This window comes from Tauraco erythrolophus, chromosome 2 (genome assembly GCF_009769465.1).
Source record: "Tauraco erythrolophus isolate bTauEry1 chromosome 2, bTauEry1.pri, whole genome shotgun sequence".
Lineage (NCBI taxonomy): Eukaryota > Metazoa > Chordata > Aves > Musophagiformes > Musophagidae > Tauraco > Tauraco erythrolophus.
Window position 1 is genome coordinate 90,153,272 of NC_141466.1, and position 21,453 is coordinate 90,174,724.

At 36.4% G+C, this 21,453-nt stretch overlaps 1 protein-coding gene across 8 annotated transcripts in view; it reads right to left on the reverse strand.

Annotated features, from left to right (window-relative positions):
* Positions 1–21,453, reverse strand: part of RGS7 (regulator of G protein signaling 7) — a 259,195-nt gene that overhangs the window by 37,374 nt on the left and 200,368 nt on the right. For 7 of the 8 annotated variants that reach the window (XM_086627782.1, XM_086627774.1, XM_086627803.1 and 4 more), the window contains 5 exons: positions 5,151–5,225; positions 3,954–4,052; positions 3,163–3,224; positions 1,555–1,665; positions 945–1,070 (listed from right to left, as the gene is read on the reverse strand). In XM_086627782.1, the coding sequence (XP_086483908.1) occupies positions 945–1,070; positions 1,555–1,665; positions 3,163–3,224; positions 3,954–4,052; positions 5,151–5,225 (473 nt within the window). The remainder of the gene's footprint in view (positions 1–944; positions 1,071–1,554; positions 1,666–3,162; positions 3,225–3,953; positions 4,053–5,150; positions 5,226–21,453) is intronic. The other variant, XM_086627820.1, reaches the window with a different exon arrangement.

Below are 21,453 nucleotides of genomic sequence, written 5' to 3' on the forward strand. Positions count from 1 at the left end.
TGGAGTGAGAACTGACATAGAAAAAAAGCAGTTTAGGATTTTTCTGAGTTCTAGAATGTGTGTAATAGAATTTTATACTCCTTATGCGGTTGGTGAATGGGATGTGATACAGATGACGTCTGACAAGAAGGTGAAACAAAGAGAAAAATATGTTGTACATGCTTTTGTACTATGTATAGTTTGACTTATCCATAGAAATGCAGTTACTAATCTCTCTGAAATAATTCTTGCCAAGATATGACTTCCTTATAACAGTGACAACAAAACATACTATTAGCCAATGGATAGACTATTATTTTTTAAAATCAAACAGTTGTTCTCCATCACTTAAAGCTAATTCTGTATATATACTTTAAAAAAAAATATTTAAGCTTCATATACTAGCTGCACTTTTCCATTTTGCAATTAGTGAGGAATTTTAGAGCTAGCTGTCACACTACTACTGTTGTGTCAGATCCATGAGTACTAGAATCTTAGTGGACTTTTCATAAGATAAATGTTCCCCAGACACCCGACTAAGAGTGAAAGTCTGTGAATTTTACTTTTAAATCCCTTATTTATTTTTTTAACAAATTCTCTTTTTTATTTTACTGCTCTCATAATATTGGACTTAATAAAAACTACTGAATAGGCTTTGAATGGGTCAATGTTTTAAACCTTTTTAATAAAATGAGCTGAGAGAAAAGCTTTTATATGGGTAGTTTAACCAAAAGTTGGACAAGAATGGGAAAATATGCTTCATATGTGTCTCTGCTAACTGTATCAATATTTTCGCTCAGCCTGAATATGGAAGCAGGCAGCAATCTGCATGAATGGATTCTGAAAGGCAAAACACAACAATTTTTGAAGGGGTCAAAATATGAAAAGAAAGGTATGAGACAAAAAAAAAAACCCAATACCCTAATTTATCTTACAAGCTATTAAAAAAAGTCCCTCTCATTTACCTTAAATTTTCTGAACTGAATTCTGACTCCAGGAATTTGAGAAACTGCTCTCTTCCCACAGGGTCTTTCAAAGCTTCATCCATGCCAAATCCCCATCGTTTCACCCTCTGTTGCCCCGGCTCTTTGCTACAGAAGGAAAACAAACAGAACTTACAATCAGCAATACTTCAGTATTCTAATACTGTGTTCACAATTTAGACTAAATCCTGAAGTTCAACCACAGATTTCTCACCTTCCAGATTGCTCATATCTGTGCAATGTTCAGAGATGAGCAACCAGGCTGTTCGTACTTACACAGGATTAAGGTAATATGCATGCAATTACACAGAAGAATAAGGGCTTCCAACTACAAAATGCTATCAGATTTTAAAAGGTGTCTTTTTTTCCTCACACTGGCATCCTGGAAACGAGTTACTGTAACTTTTTACACAGATTGATTAGTCCATAGCTCTTCCCATCTTACAAAACTGTAAAGCTAGAAAGACCAAAAGGATACTGTATTGCTCTTCTGCCTCAGTATTTTCCTGCGATACCTATCTCTGAAATCTTCCCATTTCAAGAAAAGCCTGTTATACCTCCTTACCATAAAAGAAGAAATAAAATTATATACCTTGCCTCCAGTTCCCAGAAAGTGGTGTCATCTGATATCCAAGGGTTTGAAGGATCAGGGGGCACAAGAAAAGGATCATATTCCAAATACTGCTCTGTATAAGCTAATAGACTAGGAAAACAAAAGAATCAAACATTGCCATGTCAAGAGGTGAGGAAACCTGACCAGGTTATCCCAGTTAACAAGTCACCTCACATCAACTGAACCATGGTAACCAGGTGTGCACACACTCAGAAGTCAGCTACCAGTTCAGGGTAAAATAGGTTTGCTCAAGTCTTTTGAAAGTGGACCCCTGAAGAAGGAGGGGTGGCTCAGGTCTTATCAAGAGCTGAAATAAAATAAACTACAAACTTCCCCGATACTTCCACATAACTCCTTTTAGGGCTTCTTTAGGCACTAATATATTCAATCAAGCAACCTCTTTCATGCACATTTGCTTTCATAAAGGAACATGTTTTATATCCCTACAGTTTTAATTATCAGTCCCTTTAAAATCTGTTCTAAAACACTGCCTGCTATTCAGGTCATATTTATTCGCCTTGCAGCTGCTGGGACTCCTTTCCCTTTTTTTAAATACAGCTAGTATTTTTATTATTTCCTAATCAAATGGCACTACTGCCAAGTTTATAACTTTCAAAAAAAAAACCCCACCCTTTTTTTTTTCAAAATTCTTCAGTATTCATGATTTGAGTGAACACACTAAAAGCTTTGCTTGTATTCTGGTAATGTATATCTTACATACTCTTATTCCCACCTTCCACATTTCCTTTTGCGTGATAATTATTGAAAAATGATTGATAAGTGAGGACAAATATTCTTTCTTTTCATTCCTATTTATATTATATTTAGTCTGTATTCCATTTTTACCATTCAACAAACCCAAATTCTTAACCCATTCTCTTTATAAATATATATTTATATGTGTGTGTGTGTATGTATATAAACACTTATATAAGCAGGCACACATTCACAAACGTGTATGAGAGGATGAAGAACCTTATGTGGCTCAATTTTCTGCACTTTTCACCATCTATGTACTCGATGTGTAAGATATTGTATTACTTTTCTCTACCTCTTGTCTACCTAAACTGTAGTTAATCTTTCTGAGGGCCTTTTTGTTTTATTTGCTTTCTATCCCCTTCCTGACAAATTTTTGTCTTATTTGGAGAAAGATTCCTACTGGCGATACATCCTCTGACCTGAAGTAAGCTCAGACTCACTTTGTTCAAGCACCGAGCTCCTCGTACACTCAGCTCTGCCGATCACTTTCCTTGCTTTGTCAGTGATTGCCCTTTTGAAATATCAAACCAGTAACCCCACACCGATTTCCACTTAGCCTCCCTGCCAATGCAAGGCGAAACTTGTGACCACTTGGTCAAAGGCTCTTTCAGTGACTCTTGGGTTTATCAGAAATGTATCATGGAATATCTGGGGCATCTTTTATCAATAAAAGAACTTCATACCTCCCACTTAAAGTAAACTCTCATCAGTTATTTCTATGGCACCTGAGCTCCCTTGTCTGTCTGTCTTTGAAGCTACTTCATACTGACATTTTCCCAATAGTTATCAGTCTAATTGAAAAACCAGAAGATGTGACAATATACTTACCTCTCTGCAACTTTTGACATTTTTAATCTATGTCTGTCTAATTGCATTTGCCAGTGCTTAATCTGCAAGAAAGGAAGGCAAAGAGTGTTATGAGTAATTCATTGCTTGACTCTATATTCATAGCTTTTTTATTAGGGCTGTAATTTAACCTTAATTTATCCTGGGGCACAGAAGAGAAATATATCTGAGTTAAAACAACATTTCATCAGTGTAGTTCAAAAATAAATGGAATTTTCCATTAAAGAGAAAAGCTCATACAGGGACAAAAAAAAGGACCCAATACAACATTTTCCCTAAAGGTTCATCAACAGAAATCCAATTAGCCTTTTTAGATTTTTGAAGAGAACTACTAATTCTTCAGACATTTATCTTCTCCCAATTCTGATACCTCAGGAAAGATTAATGATGCCTGAACAGTAGATAAATGTATGAGCCCATACGTGCATATACAGAGAGGTAAGTATACCCCCAAACCTCAAATCAGTGTTGAAAGGACGAGCGAGCTGTCTAAAGGGGTTAATGGGATTAGCTATGTAAAGAACCCACTAACTGGCCTGCTGCTAACTGCCTTTAACTCTTTAATGCAAGATACAAAAAATGTCTGGTTTTGTCTCATTAGTTTCAATAGAAGCTACATTTCAAAATCCATATATCCTGAAACAAGGAAAAGGTTTACTTAACATTTGGTAGATCTATTCTGAACATCTTCCCAGTTATGATAATTTTTGGTTTAATACCTATTTTCCTAAAAAGTTCATTTAAAAGTACATGTTTGTAGTTGTTTTCCAAACCTCTTGGTGTAGTTCATCTTCTGTGGGTGGCTTAGTCTCCGGTGCTGGTGTGTGAGTAGGGCTGTGACTTCGAATGTCGTTTTGTAATCCATAGACAGACTACGCAAAAAATATGGAACAATGATAGGATAGTTGCTTTCAGACAATGCTTTCTACACATATCCATAGTAACTGCAACGTTTTAGTACAGTGTGCTCAAGAAGTTAGCCAAGATCATCTTTTTTCTAAAGAAACTGCAAATAAGCCATGCATGCAGATAAAATTGTGCTTCTATACCATGATGTAAAATAACGACTCCCAAAACTCTGTAATTTCATAATGCCATAGAACACAGGATCTACTTTTATCATGTCTCTATATTAACAGCATAGTAAACATGGGGGATGACACTGAAAGGCAGCTATTACAGGAAGTGGAGATGTCCAGTAGGAAAAGAAGAAACAGTATCCTGAAAGGTAGTCTATCACAATGGATTATTTGGATTGCTCCCAAATTTGCAATTACTGCTTCGTAAATTACCTTAATCTGGACTTTTTGCTACCACAAATAAAGCTAAAACTTTCTCTAAATCCACTTTCCTTTTTAAAACATATTTTTCCATGGTATGACATGAGAATATATCTTTAAGGGAGTACTTTAAAGTTGGAGTCAATCTACGTTATTATGATACAAAAGATTTGAAATAAATTGTTTTTCCAATCCATCTATTACATACCTAGAGAATTTACACTGTTCATGTCTAGATCATAATCTAGATGAAGCTAATTTCCTTCACAATTTCTGGTCGTCCATTTAGGGCGTAATTGTAAACTAGAGACATCCTTTTCATTAAGATCAGCACAAGAAGTACTGCTGTTATAGTTTACACTGCATTTTTAATTTATTTTTCCTTAATTACTGAAAGAAACATTCTAACATGCTTTATTCAATCTACTAAGTAACATTAATAAGCATGCAAAAATGAATTTTATATTCATATTCTCTATGTATTTCTCCAAAGACTTTCTTATGTGATAACATTTACTTAGTATTAGCAAATTTGTTAATGCTAATTCATTTAAGAGCTTATGAAATAATTATATACATTAATGTATTTGTTCACTGCAGCTGTAAGAAAAAAAATGTTTTAAGAAATTATGGAACTTCATGCTATAAATTACCTCCACGTCCTGCTTTTGATATAATAATAGTACTTACCTTTCTTGTTTTATGAGGATTTCTCATTCTTGAAGACTTTTTTATATCCACTTCAGTAGTGTTTACACATCCAGGCTGTTAAAAGAAAAAGAAAGGAAAGCACAAGGATAAAATCTGCGAAGGAACTCCATACTATTTTCATTGAGATACTCCTCTCTACTTTCTAAGGCTAAGAAAATAACTAGAGGCATATAATAACCTGATGTCCTTCTGCAATAGTCCCTAAAACCTAAATTACATGGAGTGTAAGGAAGCATCTCAAGTATCATTTTGTGTGGCTTATTGTAAGAGAGATTCTTTTGCTGTTCAGCCTTGTTTGCTGGACTCTATGATGGTTTTTAGAACAAGTTTTACTGTATATCTTCAAGCTGAAAGTACTGAAAGCAATGTACGGAGGAGGAGAAAATATCCACAAGCATATTATAAGACACACTTGCAGCACAGACAGGTACTAATTCAAATGAAATTGCTATTGCCAGTATTGGGAATTTTGGAGTGAGACACCAAAGACCACATGCTTAGAGCTCATGACGTCGTGAATTTGAAAAAAAATAAATTCTCAAGATAACAGAAACAAATCGCATGTTTTTGCTTTGGTTTTGCCAAGGAAGCCGTACAATATGCATTCTACCTACCCCTCTAAGAAGCATGGTTGACCTAATGAGACAAAATAAATAGAATTTTGAATAGAATTTTGAATAGAAATCACCTCAGCTGGGAATCCCAGGCTCCCTTCAGGAGCATATGGCTTTGGGTCACTTTTTTTAAAGATGATCTTTTTTAAAGAAATACGAAAAAAAAGTACCAAAATGAGATTTGTTTCTTTAGAAAAGAAATGGAAAAAAACCAAACCAAGCTTTAGCAGCCTAACCAGAAGACTAGCAGTCTAAACAGGATGACTCTCAACACATCTGATTTGGCCTTCAAAGATTCATTCTCACAACTCTGTAACATCCTAAAGGACACAAGTCCTCTAGTTTCTGCTAGTTTATCTTCCCTTGACACTACCCTCTAAGTACAAATTTTGTGCAGAAATCTGTTCTTTACCTGTTGCTGGAAACAACTAATAATAAAAGTGTTATGCTCTCAGGTGAGTTTTACCTATTGATTTTTGAGAGATTACATTTGCCATTGAGAGTGGGAAGTACAAAATCTGCTCTCTAGCAGGAACAGATTTTTAGTGAATGTAGATTAGTTTTTTCTAATGGGAGTAGCTGGTTGTAGAATTTACTTGCCAGACAACCAAGCTGGACTTGTTATCACACTAACGATACAGGCTTTGTCTTCTAATCATAATGTAAAATGCTTGATGTGGCTGTAAATCTTCACAGCCAAAAATTTTAAACATTTTTTATATAGGCAGAACCAAGAAACAAATACATTTTGTTAAACAGGCCAATGGTACTTTGCCTCTGGAAAATATTTTAAATAGCAGACTGATTTTTTTATCCAGTATGATTTTTAAATTAATAAATAAGGTTTTATTTTCAAGTAATACATTAATGTGTGTTTGATTATATTACATCTGCAATATAAACAGTTCCTCATCACTAAGAATAAAAATAGGCCCTTAGATAATATTCTCAAGACTGCATCTGACATGCCTATTGAGCAAGATTTGGGAAGGTACACTTTGTGCTTGTGAACAAAAATGGTAGTTTTTAAACTCAGAATAGCTTGTAACTCTCAAAGACAATGACAGGTTGAATAATATAAAGCTCTGTATGATGGTCAATTTAAAGGCAGAAAGCAATGTCACAAGGCAGTATACTGAGACATAAAGTTAAAAAGAGAACAAAGCATCTACTTTGAGATTATGGCAGTGGCTGGCAGTGAAGAAGACATGGGCTTTTAACAATATCTACAGCTCTTGAATGCAGCCATTTGAAAAGCAGGCACACTTACATAAGGCACAAACTGTTGTTTGTTTAGTTTTCAGTTATAGTTTGTTAAAAGCATGTCCTAAAAATGGAGACAGAAAAAAAAAGGAAAAAAAAAAAAAGAGAGCATAAACCTCATCTGAAGCCTCTTATTATCAAGAATTTCAAGTCCACCAGTAGTAAATTGGTATGAAGAGATCTAGCACCTTGCCCAGGTAACTTACACTCCAGAGTTGTGCAGACTGATGTGAGGGACACAACAAGAAATTCTGGGATACTTTAGGAATGAAACAAGGGTGAAGCTATTGCTGGTTGGAAAGAGACCCAACCCAACGCTGACCTTTTACAGCATCTAGTGGATTCTCACTGACACCTGGCTGTTTAAAACCTCTCATGCTGAAGTAGAGCTACTGTGGCATGCTTCAGCAGGGGCACTCAAGAGAGGCTGTGAGGACAGAAACTGGACCAAGATATAGAATCATAGAATCATAGAATGGTTAGGGCTGGAAGGGACCTTCAAAGGTCATCTAGTCCAACCCCCCTGCAACAAACAGGGATATGACTGAAGGGAAGCTGGTAGGAGAGCAGCAGCAGGCAGGTACAGGCAGGGAAGTGTCAGGAACGTTCAGTGCAAAAGGGAAGGCAGCTAAAGGATGTACCACTACTCTGACAACTTGGGGTAACAACAGGAGTTTAAGACATACATCACTACCACTATACAATACTGGTCTCGTAATTTGATTTAAATTATATCACTGGAAGTACCCAATGTAATCGGGGCCACAATTCATGTCTTCTTCTCAACTGAAGAATATTTATTAAAATGACACTTGATATGAGATGGGATTTATTGTTTCTCTGGTGCTGCCACACTTCATCTGTTAAGTTTTAGGAGTAAATATCAAACATTTTAAAATTAAAACAGACACAAGAGTTTGCGTTATTTGAACATTATGCTATAATAACTCAGAGTCTTTGTGGGAAAACCTTTGCTGGACAACATTTCATTTTATTTGTATGCCCTCATTAACATAATAAGTATGTGTTTGTATACAATTACATCCAGCTGTGTTTTCTTTTTGTGTTGCTTTTTTAACTGGACTACCAAAGTTCAAATAGTGAGATGCCTGTCAGAGTGCTCTGCCTCAAGATTCCCATTTAGTGTGTAGTATATAATTTGCATACTAATACTGTAAATAGTTTTCAAACAGATTTCCTGGATGACTTGAAACCTCTTCTATATGTGTAAATAGAATGCTTATTTCTTTCAGGACTAATATTCTGTATGAAAACAGTGCCCCCTCCACACACACAGAGGAAAGTCTTGTGATCTTGTTGATATTATCATACAGCAAGATTATAACCAGGGTTGAAATCAACCCTCATCTGCTTTTAAATAGCTGGCTGAAAAACTGTCATATATTCAAAGGAAACTTAGTTTCTTTTCTTCCATCTGTTAGCATGCCCTTGTCTCAAAGTACAAATGCCATTGTACTAATTTAAAACAAAGGACATGTCAGTCCAGTCATGATAAATTCACTGCTGAGATAAATGGATGCAGATCAATAATATAAAAAACCCACATATGGAAGATTTTTTAATCCCTACTTCAATTATCAGATAATCACATTGATATAAATTCCTAGCAGCACAACTTTCTATTAATGCCATCTAGAAGGCTGCATAATACAATTCTGCCAAGAAATGCAGTGGAAGGAGGAAGCCTTCCCTGCAAGGAGACAAGGTCCAAGAACTCCAGGTCCAAGAACTTACATGCTCAGACCTGGCTACAGCCAACGTTCGAAAACAACAACCACCTGAAAGTATGCTTAGTTAAAAAAAATCCACTCGATATTCATAATCTTTCCCTGATAACTGTGGCAACAGTGAACTAATTAAGCCCTTTTAATAGTGCTACCAGTGAATTAATTTTTTAACATCTGTAGCAACTCTTTAGAAGAACTCGTTTACATCAAATGGGATTCTTTAGCCATGGTACATTTCCATCCAAATAGTGCCGAATAGCCAGTAATTATAGTCTGTTTGCTGTACAAAGTTGCACACTCCAAGGGCTTTTTTTATTGCTTGGCCACGTAGGCAAAATCAATTGCTATCAACACCTTTTTGTGGAAAAATCTCTTTGCTATGATGTACATGTACATTCTAATAAGTGTGAAATACTCAACAGAAAGTAAATTAACGTTTATAATGACGTCAGTTTAAGTTTTGATTTTTTTTTTCTTTCTTAACGAATATGGCAATTTAAGTGTGAATCTACTTAAGCCAGAATAACCAGAAGTTTTCTTGTGTCTGAGACAAATACACCCATGTACGTGGGAGGGAATAAGCTCATGCATTGCAATAGGCTGGGAACTCTCTGTCTGTATTGCTGCTCTGTAGAAAACGATCTGAGGGAGAAGCTGAACATGAGTCAGCAGTATGTTCTTGCAGCAATGCAGACAAACAACGTACCCAGCTGGATTAGCAATAGCATAGCCCGCAGGCAAAGGAAGTGGTTCTTTCTTTCTACTCGGCATCACGAGTATACATCTGGAATACCGAGTTTTGGGTCCCACAAACAACACAAGAAATATATTCAAAATGCAAAAGTCCAGTGGAGGAATGGACTTTTTCCTACTTGCAAAAGGGCAGAGCTAACTGTTGTCTTCTGCTGCATAAAGGGGGCTTGCAGAGCTAGATCTGTTCCAGAAGTGCCCCATGAAAGGACAGGAGGAAACAGACAGAAATTGCAGTAAAGGAAACTCCAGTTAGCTATAAAGAAATATTCTTCATAATAAAAGGAAGAAGTTGTTTAAGAGAGGCTGTGGAATCTTCATCCTCGGTGATTTTCAAAGCTTGTTTAACCAAGGGCATGGACAATATTATTCAACCTAAAAACTAGCACTGCTTTGAGCAGAAGGTTGGACTAGAGGACCTCCAGGAGTCCCTCTCAGCCTATATTTCTGTGATACAGCCTATGATCTTCACAAGCTGCAGAGACTGAAATACAAACGATCCACCTTACAGAACATTCCAACCAAGTATTTTCAGCAGTATGAAATTCATCATCATGCCTTCCCCTCCTCACAACAGCAGAAAGGAAAGACAAGACTGGTATTGCATAGAATCCTAGAATGGTTTGGGCTGGAAGAAACCTTAAAGATCATCTAGTTCCAACTTCCCTGCCATGGGCAGGGACACCTTCCACTAGATCAGGTTGCTCAAAGCCTCCTCCAACCTGGCCTAGAACCTTCTAGGGATGAGGCACCTAAAACTTCTCTGGGCAACCTGTTCCAGTGCCTCACCACCCTCATAGGAACGAATTTATTCCGTAGATCTAATTTAAATCTACCCTCTCTCGAATGAAAGCCATTACACCTTGTGGTATCGCTACATGCCCTTGTAAAAAGTCCCTCTCCAGTTTTCTTATAGGCCCCCTTTAAATACTGGAAGGCTTCTAGAAGGTGTCCCCAGAGCCTTGTCTTCTCCAGGCTGAACAACTCCAACTCTCTCAGCCTGTCTTCACAGGAGAGATACTTCAGCCCTCAGATCATCTTTGTTGCTCTTCTCTGGACTTGCTCCAAGTCCTTGTCCTTCTTGTGTTGTGGGCTCCAGAGCTGAACGCAGTACTCTACGTGGAGTCTCATGAGAGCAGAGGGGCAGAATCACTTCCCTCAACCTGCTGGCCACGCTTCTTTTGATGCAGCCTAGGATATGGTTGGCTTGCACATTGCTGGCTCCTGTTGAGCTTCTCATCAGCCAACACCCCCAAGTCCTTCTCCTCAGGGCTGCTCTCAATCCATTCTCCACCCAGCCTGTATTTGTGTTTGGCATTGCCTCAACCCATGTGCAGGACCTTGGCCTTGTTGAACTTCATGAGGTTCTCACAGGCCCACCTCTCAAGCCTGTCAAGGTCCCTCTGGATGGCATCTCTTCCCTCCAGCGTGTCCACAACACCACACAGCTTGGTGTCATCAGCAAACCTGCTGAGGGTACACTCGATCCCACTGTCCATGTTGCTGACAAAGATGTTAAACAGTGCCAGCCCCAGTACCTACCCCTGAGGAACACCACTCACCACTGGCCTCCACGTGGACATTGAGCCATTGACCACAACTGTATCAAGTGCAGCCATTCAGCCAATTTGCTTCCTTACTGCTTATTTGCTCCCTTACTCTTATTTGCTTCGTTACTGTGTGTTTGCTTCCTTACTGCTGCCTTTGCCCTCTGGCAGCCTGTGATGTGTACTCAACCCATACAAACAAACCCAGTGATTATTTAAGGAAAACTAATTTCACAGTCACTTTAGCTAGAAAAGCATAGGTGCTATTTAAAATAATTACCTCATTTCAATATGTACACCAGGAAATTCCGGGTGCATTAAAGCAGTAAATATTTAGGCAGTTTGATTCACGTCCCTTACACAATTTCATTGCATTTCAGTGTCAATACACTATGAAATAGATCTTCGATCAATTGATTTATTTGGCAAGTATGGGCTAACTTGGTAAGTTTAATTGCAAAATACTAAATTTCAAGATTTCCAGGCTTCCAGAATTTAAACACTATAAATTTAAATCATGGACATAGATACAAACATGACAGATCTTGGCTTCCACTTGGAAAAGAAAAAGTCAGACACACAAATGAAAGATAAGGCAGAGATTGAAAGCCGTCTTTTACATTTATTTGTAACAGCAGACTATCACAAATATAGTAAGCTTAAAATTTGAAATTTCCTGAGTGTCAAACGTTAGCGTTGTCTTCTTCAACAATCTATTCCGCTGTTTCTGTCATTGCTGCCATTTCTGTCATTTTTCTGGAAAAGGAGTATTCTAACACTCAACAGTCACTAGTCATATTACTCACTTTTAAAGTAGGGAAAGGAAGATAATTAGACAGTGAATTATAAGCAGAATACCAGAGTTCATCTTTATTTGTCATTTTTATATTCCAGTTTACTTATGTAGCTAGCTGAACTGTGTGTAGTTAAAAATCAAGGGGAGAATAAGGGCATGAAAGATTATAAAAAAGAAAAGAGATAAAAAAAATTCCAGTGGTACTCAGCTAAAAAAATACAAAGGAGTTAATAGCTGGAAGAATACCCAGTTTGAGTCTGGTTATGTGGGAAAGTTTATTTTTTTCTCATATAAAGTCTAGCAACAAAGGAGACATTAAAATCCTATATCGAGTAAGTTGCCAGTAGTGGCTAACACTGAGGTTTTCACAGAGAAAAACACAGGCTATATTCTCCTGCAATGCGCCAATTTTTCATTTCCCTGAGATGGATGTTTTTGGAGTGTGCAGAATCCGCTAAAGCTTATAAGGAAAGGTTGAGGTTTAAGTATAGATTACTTAGATATTTTTGGGTTTTACCCCATTTTACATCCTTCAGGGTCAATGAATAAAAAGGCTTTGCAGAGGAAGAGCTGCACTATTAATGACTTTGCTGGTGCAATAGAAAGTCTCAGAGAAACATTTCAAATCTGCTAAGTGGTCAGCTCTTTTGACAGGCTTTGGAAAACCAGCTGTTATCTTAAGGTCCAGTTGAAGGAGGGCTGCACATTTCCAATCCTTTTCAAATTTCAGAAAACTCTTCTCCTGGAGGTTATCTGATAGGACATCCAAGCTGTTTAAAATGTAGCTGACTTTGTAACTATTAGATCAGTCAACTCAACTAAGTGATGAAAAAATAATCCCAGTGGCCATATTTGCCAGAAACTGAAAATATGTGGGCACATGTATTGATTCTGCTTGTAGGGGGGGATCTCACTGGCCTCTGTTACACCACTCAAGGTAGTAAAGCAAAACCAGTGATTACAGGGACTGCTTTACAGGAAGCAATTCCTTTTGGTTGGAAAAAAATATCGTTACTTACAACTGAAGCACTTAATCATGAGTTTAATTTACAATCAACTAGGTGTACCCAATCTGAAACACTCTTAGAAACTTTATTAGCCTCTCCAAAAGTCTATGGCTTAATTACAATTTCCATTTGGTTCAGAAGTTCTTTGAAAATAACTCTGAGAAATCAAGTGTGTAAGCATTGAGACTTCTCTTGACAACATCTCGAGTCACAAGATCCCCAGTAAATTAGCAGATGTCTGAAGAAAGAGGAAAAATATGATGGTGAGTTTAATTATTAGGATACAAGTGATAGATTTGTTTTTTTTTTTAACATGGCAACTTATGCCCCACCTATCACAAATGTAGCATAATCCAATAGTTACGAACTCTAAACTAAGTTAGATGGGTATCCCCATCTCAGGATCTTGTTTCTTAATGAATCTAGTCTTTGTTCCACAGTTAAAATTGATGATACCAGCTAGTTTTTTTCTTCCTGTATATGTAGTGGCACTGTAAGTTTTACAAAAGTATCAAGAGACTAATGCAATAGAAGGTACCAGCACCAACTTCTCTTCTCTCTACTTAGATTTCCAAGAGTATGTATGTGTGTTATACACACTTTTTGTTGCTTTTTTTGTTGGTTTGTTGTGCTTGGGGTTTTTTTTAATAACATCATATTCCCAGCTTCTATGCAATTTTTTCTCTGGAAACATGTCTTTTTGATTCAGGTGTGTGACTAACACACAAGCACTGTGACTGGACTTTTGATACCTGCCATTAAGTTACAGTGCTTTTACGAAGGTCCCACTTCCATTATAGTTCTAATAAGAAGCAAACACAGAAAGACAAATATTTGAATTGCACTGAAGTCCACTATGGCCATGCTAACTTCATATATAAATTGTAATACGTATGTAAGTTTGATGACGACTTTCTCCACAGCTTCTGTCAAGTTTTCACCTTCATAAAACTCCACACCAAACTTCTCTAAGATTAGCTCACAGTTTTTCTAGTTTTTCCTAGAGACTCTCTTTTCTTTTAAAAATCAGCTCATCTGGGAAGTACTTCTATGTCTTCCAATTAACACCCATAAATCATATTTAATGGTTAGGAAGCAAATCCCAAGATTGTTCTCAAGTATAAACTCTGTAGCAGCCTGTTTCAGATTTAGTTCCCAGATGCCTCATAAATTTAGCAGATAATCAGGGAAAAATTATTAAAACCTGCTGGTTCTATTATCTATTAGATATTTTCCCCAATTCCTTCAGCCTTTTTATTATGTATCTTAAAAGAGATGTGTTATGCTACTAAATATTATCTTTATGGAACATAGATACAGTAAATAATGGTAATGATGGATTCAGTGTGACTCTGAAATAAGTGAATACAACTCGGAACTGGACTTGCATAGTATAGCCTCAAATTTGGTTATATTCTTCAATATGAATCTATTTTTAAAACATGACACATCTGTCAATGTGCTGCAAATATCCCTGAATATAGTGATCTACAATCAAGTAGTATTATGGAAACAAATTAGTCGTACAGAGCTTAACTGCTAAAACCTGTCTATATCAGCTGATAATGATGTACACCTGTTGGCTTTTAATTAAGTAAATATAGCTTTTCATTTTTTCTTATTCATTCATCAGACTGGTGTTTAGGCCACAGAATGTTCAATGTCAAATCTTACTGAACTGCTTCCTTCAAAGGAAGAGATTGTCTTAATTTGTAAGAATTAATAAAAGCTTTGTTAGGATTAACAAAGGTTAACCTTTGGGTGAAGTTTTTAGTAGAGAATTATGCAAGCAGCATAAAATGAATTTAAATGCTCAATACATGTCCTCGTTTGCTAATTTCATTTTGACTCATTAAAGAACAGAGATAAATAATATAAAGTTCCAGACTTATTTATTAAATTGAAGTAAATGAGCAGTAAACCTGATTGTGTCATCCACTAGAAATATATTGATGTAGAAATAACGAATTCTTGACAAACTGCAGAGAAAGGCATAAGCATTTAAGCATTAAATTAAATCCACTACAGACAGCCCCACATGAAGGACAGAAAACTTGCCATTTGGACCAATTAGTAAAATCAATACATGCATTATTCAAGGATTTATTTGAAGATTACTGACTGACTACTATCAAAATAGCAGTAATTCCACTGTTGTTCTGCAGTAGATTTAATAAAAACATGGCAAGGAGTGCAATTAATGGATAAAAGTTTAACTAAGGGTTGTTTCTCGTGTTTGGCCAAGACAAATGAGGTTCAAAGACCATCAGACAAAGAAGACACATCTGATCAATTAGTTTAATTATGTTTGTAGCATGATAAAACTCAGATGGTTTTCAAACTAAGAGATGGGAAGTCTCACTTAGCATGGAGCTTAGGATCACTTAAAGTTTCAAAGATTTTCAGCATCTTTGCAAAAAAAGAACCTACGCTGTACCAGCTTCCTGTTTATACCCATTTATCTTCTCAAACTAGAGTTCAGATCTTTTCCCTGGGTCATATCAGATGCACAAGGAACTCCAGTGTCTGTGCAAACCAAGAATCTGCTTGGAACAGGAGAAAAAGAGACACAGAGAGATTCTCAAGAAATATAATACTAATAAATTAAACCATAAAATTAATCCATAGGAGATAGAACATCTTGAATCTTGACAGGGATTGGCATGTTCTCACATACTTGCTTGTTTAAGGACAGATCTAGAGCAAAGCTGAGCTTTCACCTTAAGAGAACAGGATTTTATCATACTGTTTAAAAAAAAAAAAATGGTGGTTTCAGAGAAACACATAATACAGAAAATGCATATGAAAAGAATGTTGAAATTTAATTTTTGAGACAAGTTATGTAAAACTAAACTAGAAGCTGTACTTACTGCATGGAAGTTATATGCTTTATTATTTTTGAAAGTTAATTTAACTTCCAATTAGTCTTATATTTACAATAGACTATTCTAGGTTTGTAATGACTAGTTTTCAGTACCAGAAATTACTATACAGAAATTAGAGCCATTGTATTTATTCAAGTAGTGCTTCAGTAGTACTAATTTTAATTAAGGCTGTATTAATGTGATTTTTGTGTATGTGAAGATTCCAGTATTTGCAACACTCTTGCATAAGGAATCCTGTTAAATTTATCCGGTTTGTTGCCCCTATGCTAAATACTCAGAGTTACTACTGCTTTCTCAAATCTTTTCAGCCCCCAAAGGCAAGAAAGTGCTACTTAATTATTGATTCTATACAGAAGAATTTAGGTCATTCATTCAAAAAGAAGTGATGACTGGAAAGTCTGTCCGCGTGTCTCTAAAAATGTTGATGGCAAATATAGGCGACGTTTAGAAATTTATTATCTGCCTTTTGACTTATACGAAGATCCTTGACAGAATGCTTTGTATTAAAGCAGCAAATTTAATTCATACCAAAACAAAAATTAATGTATAAACATTGCACTTATTTAAAAAATTCTTTATCCTTAATACTTCATCTTAGTTTCCTAGTTGCTACCAGAACTGTCTTCCTAAAACCCATAACATCCTCTCAGTTTTCTATGTCCTTCCACCATCTCATCAGTTAGCTATTTCACAATTTCTGACCTCTTCATAATCCTCAGTTTTAACTTGAGCACTTCCAGTTTGTTGCACTGTTGCAAGAAAGCTGGCTTCTTTTTCCCCGTCTCTCCCACCCTTACTCAAGTATCAGACTAAATAACAATGCTAAACAATGTGAGTACAAATTCTTCCATAAAGGTCTTAGTCAGCAGGCTAGCTATAAAGTTTATAAATATCTGCCTGAAACAGATGTGAGCACGGATTGTAAACGTTATAACCATTTTCTGAAAATAAAACATTGTACAAGGCTTTGTTTCAGTACCAGAAGTGCAATTATCCGAGACTGCCAATTGCTGCTTTGGCTGTATTCCCTGTCTGCTGGAGAGGTAACTCCCCTGTAAGGATATACGGTGAAGCAGGTGCGAAAGAAGACATGAAAATTGTATGAGGATACGTCACTAGAGAAGTTGGATGGCGTGATTCAAGTTCGTTTCCTGGAGATGTTTAAAAACTTTCTGAAAATATTATGATAAAGTAGACAGAAGTGTTCTTTGGCTAAACAAGTGACTGGCCCAGAAAAGCCTAGGATTTGTAGCACGCAAAGTGTGAAATGAAAGATTGTGCCACCTTAGCCAAGATAAACTCAGTCTTTTCCTGAGTCTTTGAAGCTGATCTTGAAGGATAGGATGGAAAAGTCATTAAAAACAGAAGCAATGAAAGAAAAGAAAACTCAGAAGAAATAACTGCAAGTATCCGCTGCATGACCCTAGACACCCAGTAATATTACCTGCAGGCTCAGATGCTGAAGGTCTTGTTCAGACCACATAAAATACAACTTTAAAATATAAACAGGTAAAATTAGATTAGTGGAGACAGAATTTAATAAAAAAAAACCTAGATAGAGAAGCAAAAGGTGTGGGATGTGTGACAAGGCTTAAAAAATTGAAAGATTACTTTTTCCCTAGTTTGCTACAAGAAAACAATGGCATGAAACCCTCAAATCCAGAAATTGTACATATTTCTGAATTTTACATCATCAGCGAACTATCTTGAACCCACACTTGCCTTTAACGTTGCTGCTATCCTTACCAGACATACCCAGCCTGGATGACTTGTCTTACTGTATTAAATCACACAAATACCGGTTTGATTTTTGGAGAAAATACTAAGTTTTTTTTCAACTTATTATAGTTAAGAAGTTGTCCTGGTTTCACTTGGATAAAATCACAGAATCAACTGTCTGTTCAGAGAAGCTACATTTCCAAAGTAAGCTGCGTTTTTAAGAAGACTGCAGCACTCAATTTGGTGAGAACAAAGTTGATAAGACACTTTGCTTTAGTTTGTAGCTGGCCATGGTTTGCAGGTACCTACAGTGCTCAAGGGCCTTTCGAGTTGTTTTTTTGCTAACAACCCAGATGTCCAGGAACCTGGGGGAGAGCATGGCCACAGTGATTGACATCTACACTGGCAAAGAGGTATTCCATACCGTGTAATGGCATCCTCACTATAAAGGGGAGTTTGTGGGGGATGGGCTCGCTCTCACACTCTTTCTTCTCCTCTGTGGTCGATGTCCCTGGAGGGTCCCACTCCTGATTCTGCTCCTGAGGCCTACTCTCTCTCTTCCAGGATTGGTGGTTTTGGAACTTTTCTGCTCTGAGATAACTAGCTGGGAACAGGCTGGACATTGGTCAAAGGATGGTGAGCAATTGCACTGTATATCACTTCTCTGCTGATATTATTATTGTTACCATTATTATTTTACATTTTATTTTATTTCAATTATTAAATAGTTCTTACCTCAAACTACAGGTCTTCCTTCCTTTTCCTGATTCCCCTCCTCAAGTGGGGAGGGGTCATTGGGTAACAGAACAGCTGGCGATTGTTTAGCCCCAGATACAGGCTAAATGTAGACAGAAGCATAGAGATGACTTTCAGGAGAAAGGATACTTCCCCCATTATCTTCTGAATTAATCTGAATCTCAACAAGTACCCAACAGGCCTTTATTATGCATTTCATTTAAATTACATTAATATGTAACTCAGGAAGAAAAGTGAATCTTTTGTAAGAGCAAGAAATCAGCTGTCCTTGCTTGCTACCTAAAAAGTTAAATTTTACAGCAAGCTGCAGCTACTCTGCTCCTACTGCATTTGATGTGAATTTGAGAATGTTCCAGGGGATTTACTGTTTTAATATCTGTTTGTCCCTTTTTCACATGTGTAACATGATGGAGTTTAAACAGAGACAATAATTCAGGAAAGCCATGAGTTATTTTATAAAGACTTTAGTCAGAAGCATGACATTTCTTTTCAAGTAAGAGCAGCTTCACTAATGCCCTGATCCTTCTAACCAATTTCAAGTTAGTTTCAAAGTTATGAAAATGATACCCTTTCTAGACTGATGAAAAGAAAAGGAAGGCCTTTAAGATATGTTTACCATCAAAAAGAGAGATGCGCCACTATGTGTGAATAATATTAATCTCAGACCTATGTTACGTACTGGCTATACCTTAGAAATAATAGTATGGACTTTATCCTAGGTCTGCTGCTCAGGATCTCAAGGGATTTTATACAGCTCTCCCTGACACACATTTCCATTATTTTACTGTGATTTGTATCTCAACTAGTAAGATTAAAAGTTGTTCAGGAATATCTCAGCAGGCTGCAGTACCTACAGCTGAAGCTCAGTCATACTCTTTCTAGCTGCAAGCTAAGATCTTTCTACATAAAGCAGCTACTGAAATTTACAAAAGTGACCAAGATTATATGGCCCATTACACTAAAATACACAGCAAAATAAAAAATAAAATAGATAGGGAAGCTGCAATTAAATAAATATTGGAATGGAGACTAATCAGTGAGATACCAAAGCTGTTCTCTTAACTGCCTCTCAAAAGAAAACTCAAGAACAGGTGACTATTTGAAAAAACTCCTCTCCAAATCCTCTTTCTCTTGTTCATCTCCCAGTATCATCTCAGTCTGCAATCCTAGGGAAAAATTTGGGGCACTAGCCAGTATCTGATCAGAAGTAACAGCCATGATGACTTTCAAACACTTGTCTGTCTCTCAGACTATGGCATAAATCTTCTTGAGCCCTCTGCAACCACCTGCAGGATTGACTTTGACTTGGGACCTATGCAATAAAGGTGCTTTTTGAGGCAAATGGGCTTTTACACATCAGACTTTGATTCATTTCCTTTATTTTAAACTTGTCAGTCACAATGAAATTTCTGATACTCAAATTACGCTCTTTTCCTGCAGCTGCACTCTCCTGGTTTCATTGTCATATAGCTGTACTTTTTTCATGTCTCTCATTCCTGTAGTGCACTGCTGCACTGTCCTTTTGGACTGATGGCTTGCTTCCCTCTTCTATCCCTTTCATTTCTATAAAGTATCTCTTTTTTAAAAATAAAATGCAGATTTAGTATTCATAGATTATATTCCATATGTAAAGGTTCTGTATCAGCACTGCATCCAGGTAGGTAAGAAATAAAGCAACTAGAAAAACCTGGAAAATATTACTCACAAAAAAAAAAAAAAAAAAAAAATTTAGTCCTCAAAATTCAGTAAAAAAAAATAAATTAGGGTGGATTTTGAACAATATGTCACTGCACTTAGCCTCTAAATCTTTATTAAAAGTTGAAAAACTATAAATAAAAATAAGCGTTAACCCCAGATTCTTATCTAAACATTACTTAATTTTCCAAAATTAGCTCCCCAGAGTTGCAGCAATATTTCTGTGAGTTTTTGGTGGGCTTTTGGGGTGCCTGAAAATCCATTAGAAATTCTAATTAGCTCTAGCATCACCTTTATCTTTTCAGTCTGTTTCTTTTTTGTTTTTTATTCTTCTTAATAGAAGCTTCTGTTTTTTACTGTGACAGTAAATTCATTACAATGTTTTCAAAACGAGTATTTCACTAACTAGTGAGAGGAGCTGGTTAGCCAAAGTATGAACCTCTCCATTCTATTTATATCTCTTAGAGTCAGGAGCTACATAGCTGACTGCAAGCCAATCTTTTGCCTCTGATATTTCCTAGGTACGTCTACAGCGAGATTAAAAACATCTGCTGGACTGGGCAGATTTATCCACAGTTCAGCCAAAGCTCTTAATCAGATTCAACTTCCTCTTGTTCTGGTCCCTTTAATTCTCTCTTTATTGTCTGTCTATATCTTAACTCGAAACTTCAACAATTCATATTCTCTTCCAAACCTGGAAATAGCATCTCATTTCTAGGTTCAAAACCCTTAGATCCATTTCTGCAGCTAATATAAAAACTGTCTGCATGTTCAAAGTTCTGAGGTCCATAGAAGCCTTCTATGTCTATTCTATTTGTAGCTCCCATCAACATCAGATGGCAGATTGTTTTCTGTCCTCCTTCATTATTTTATGCCAGTGATTAGACAATAATGTCTGTCTTTCTGCATCTAATGCCTGTGGTTTGAATCTTTGACTTCAAATTATTTTTTCTATCTGACATTCTAAATCCTACCTAAAAATCAATTTCTTCTATTGCTCTTTCAATTCTACAGTCACAAATGCAAGCTGACTATGTTCAAGTTAATTATTTTTAATTTGACGCTTTCTCACTGTATTCACCTCTTCTACAGTTATCATCACCTAACCATACTTCCCCAAAACAATTTGTTTTAGTTAAGTATCTTTTCCAGTGTCACAGTGGAAGATATGGTCTGTATACAAATGATACCGAACTCTGCACACACAGCTACCTTAACTCTAGGTAAGAAAAACAGATATAATTTTGTAGTAAAGCAAAAAATTGTGATTACTGAGTTCTCATGGTTTAATTGGAAGCCTTGTGCCATTTGACATTCTTTCTCAAAGTTTTTGCTCTCAAATGTAGTTGAATATGTAAGACCCTTTTTTAAAAAAAAAAAATTGTTTCAGATGGACTTTGACAAGGAACTCAGACAAATCTTGTTTAGACAGTGTATGACTCCTACAGCTAAAAGTCAAGAATATCTAATCTTTATGTACATTAAAAATAGCCTTGAAATAT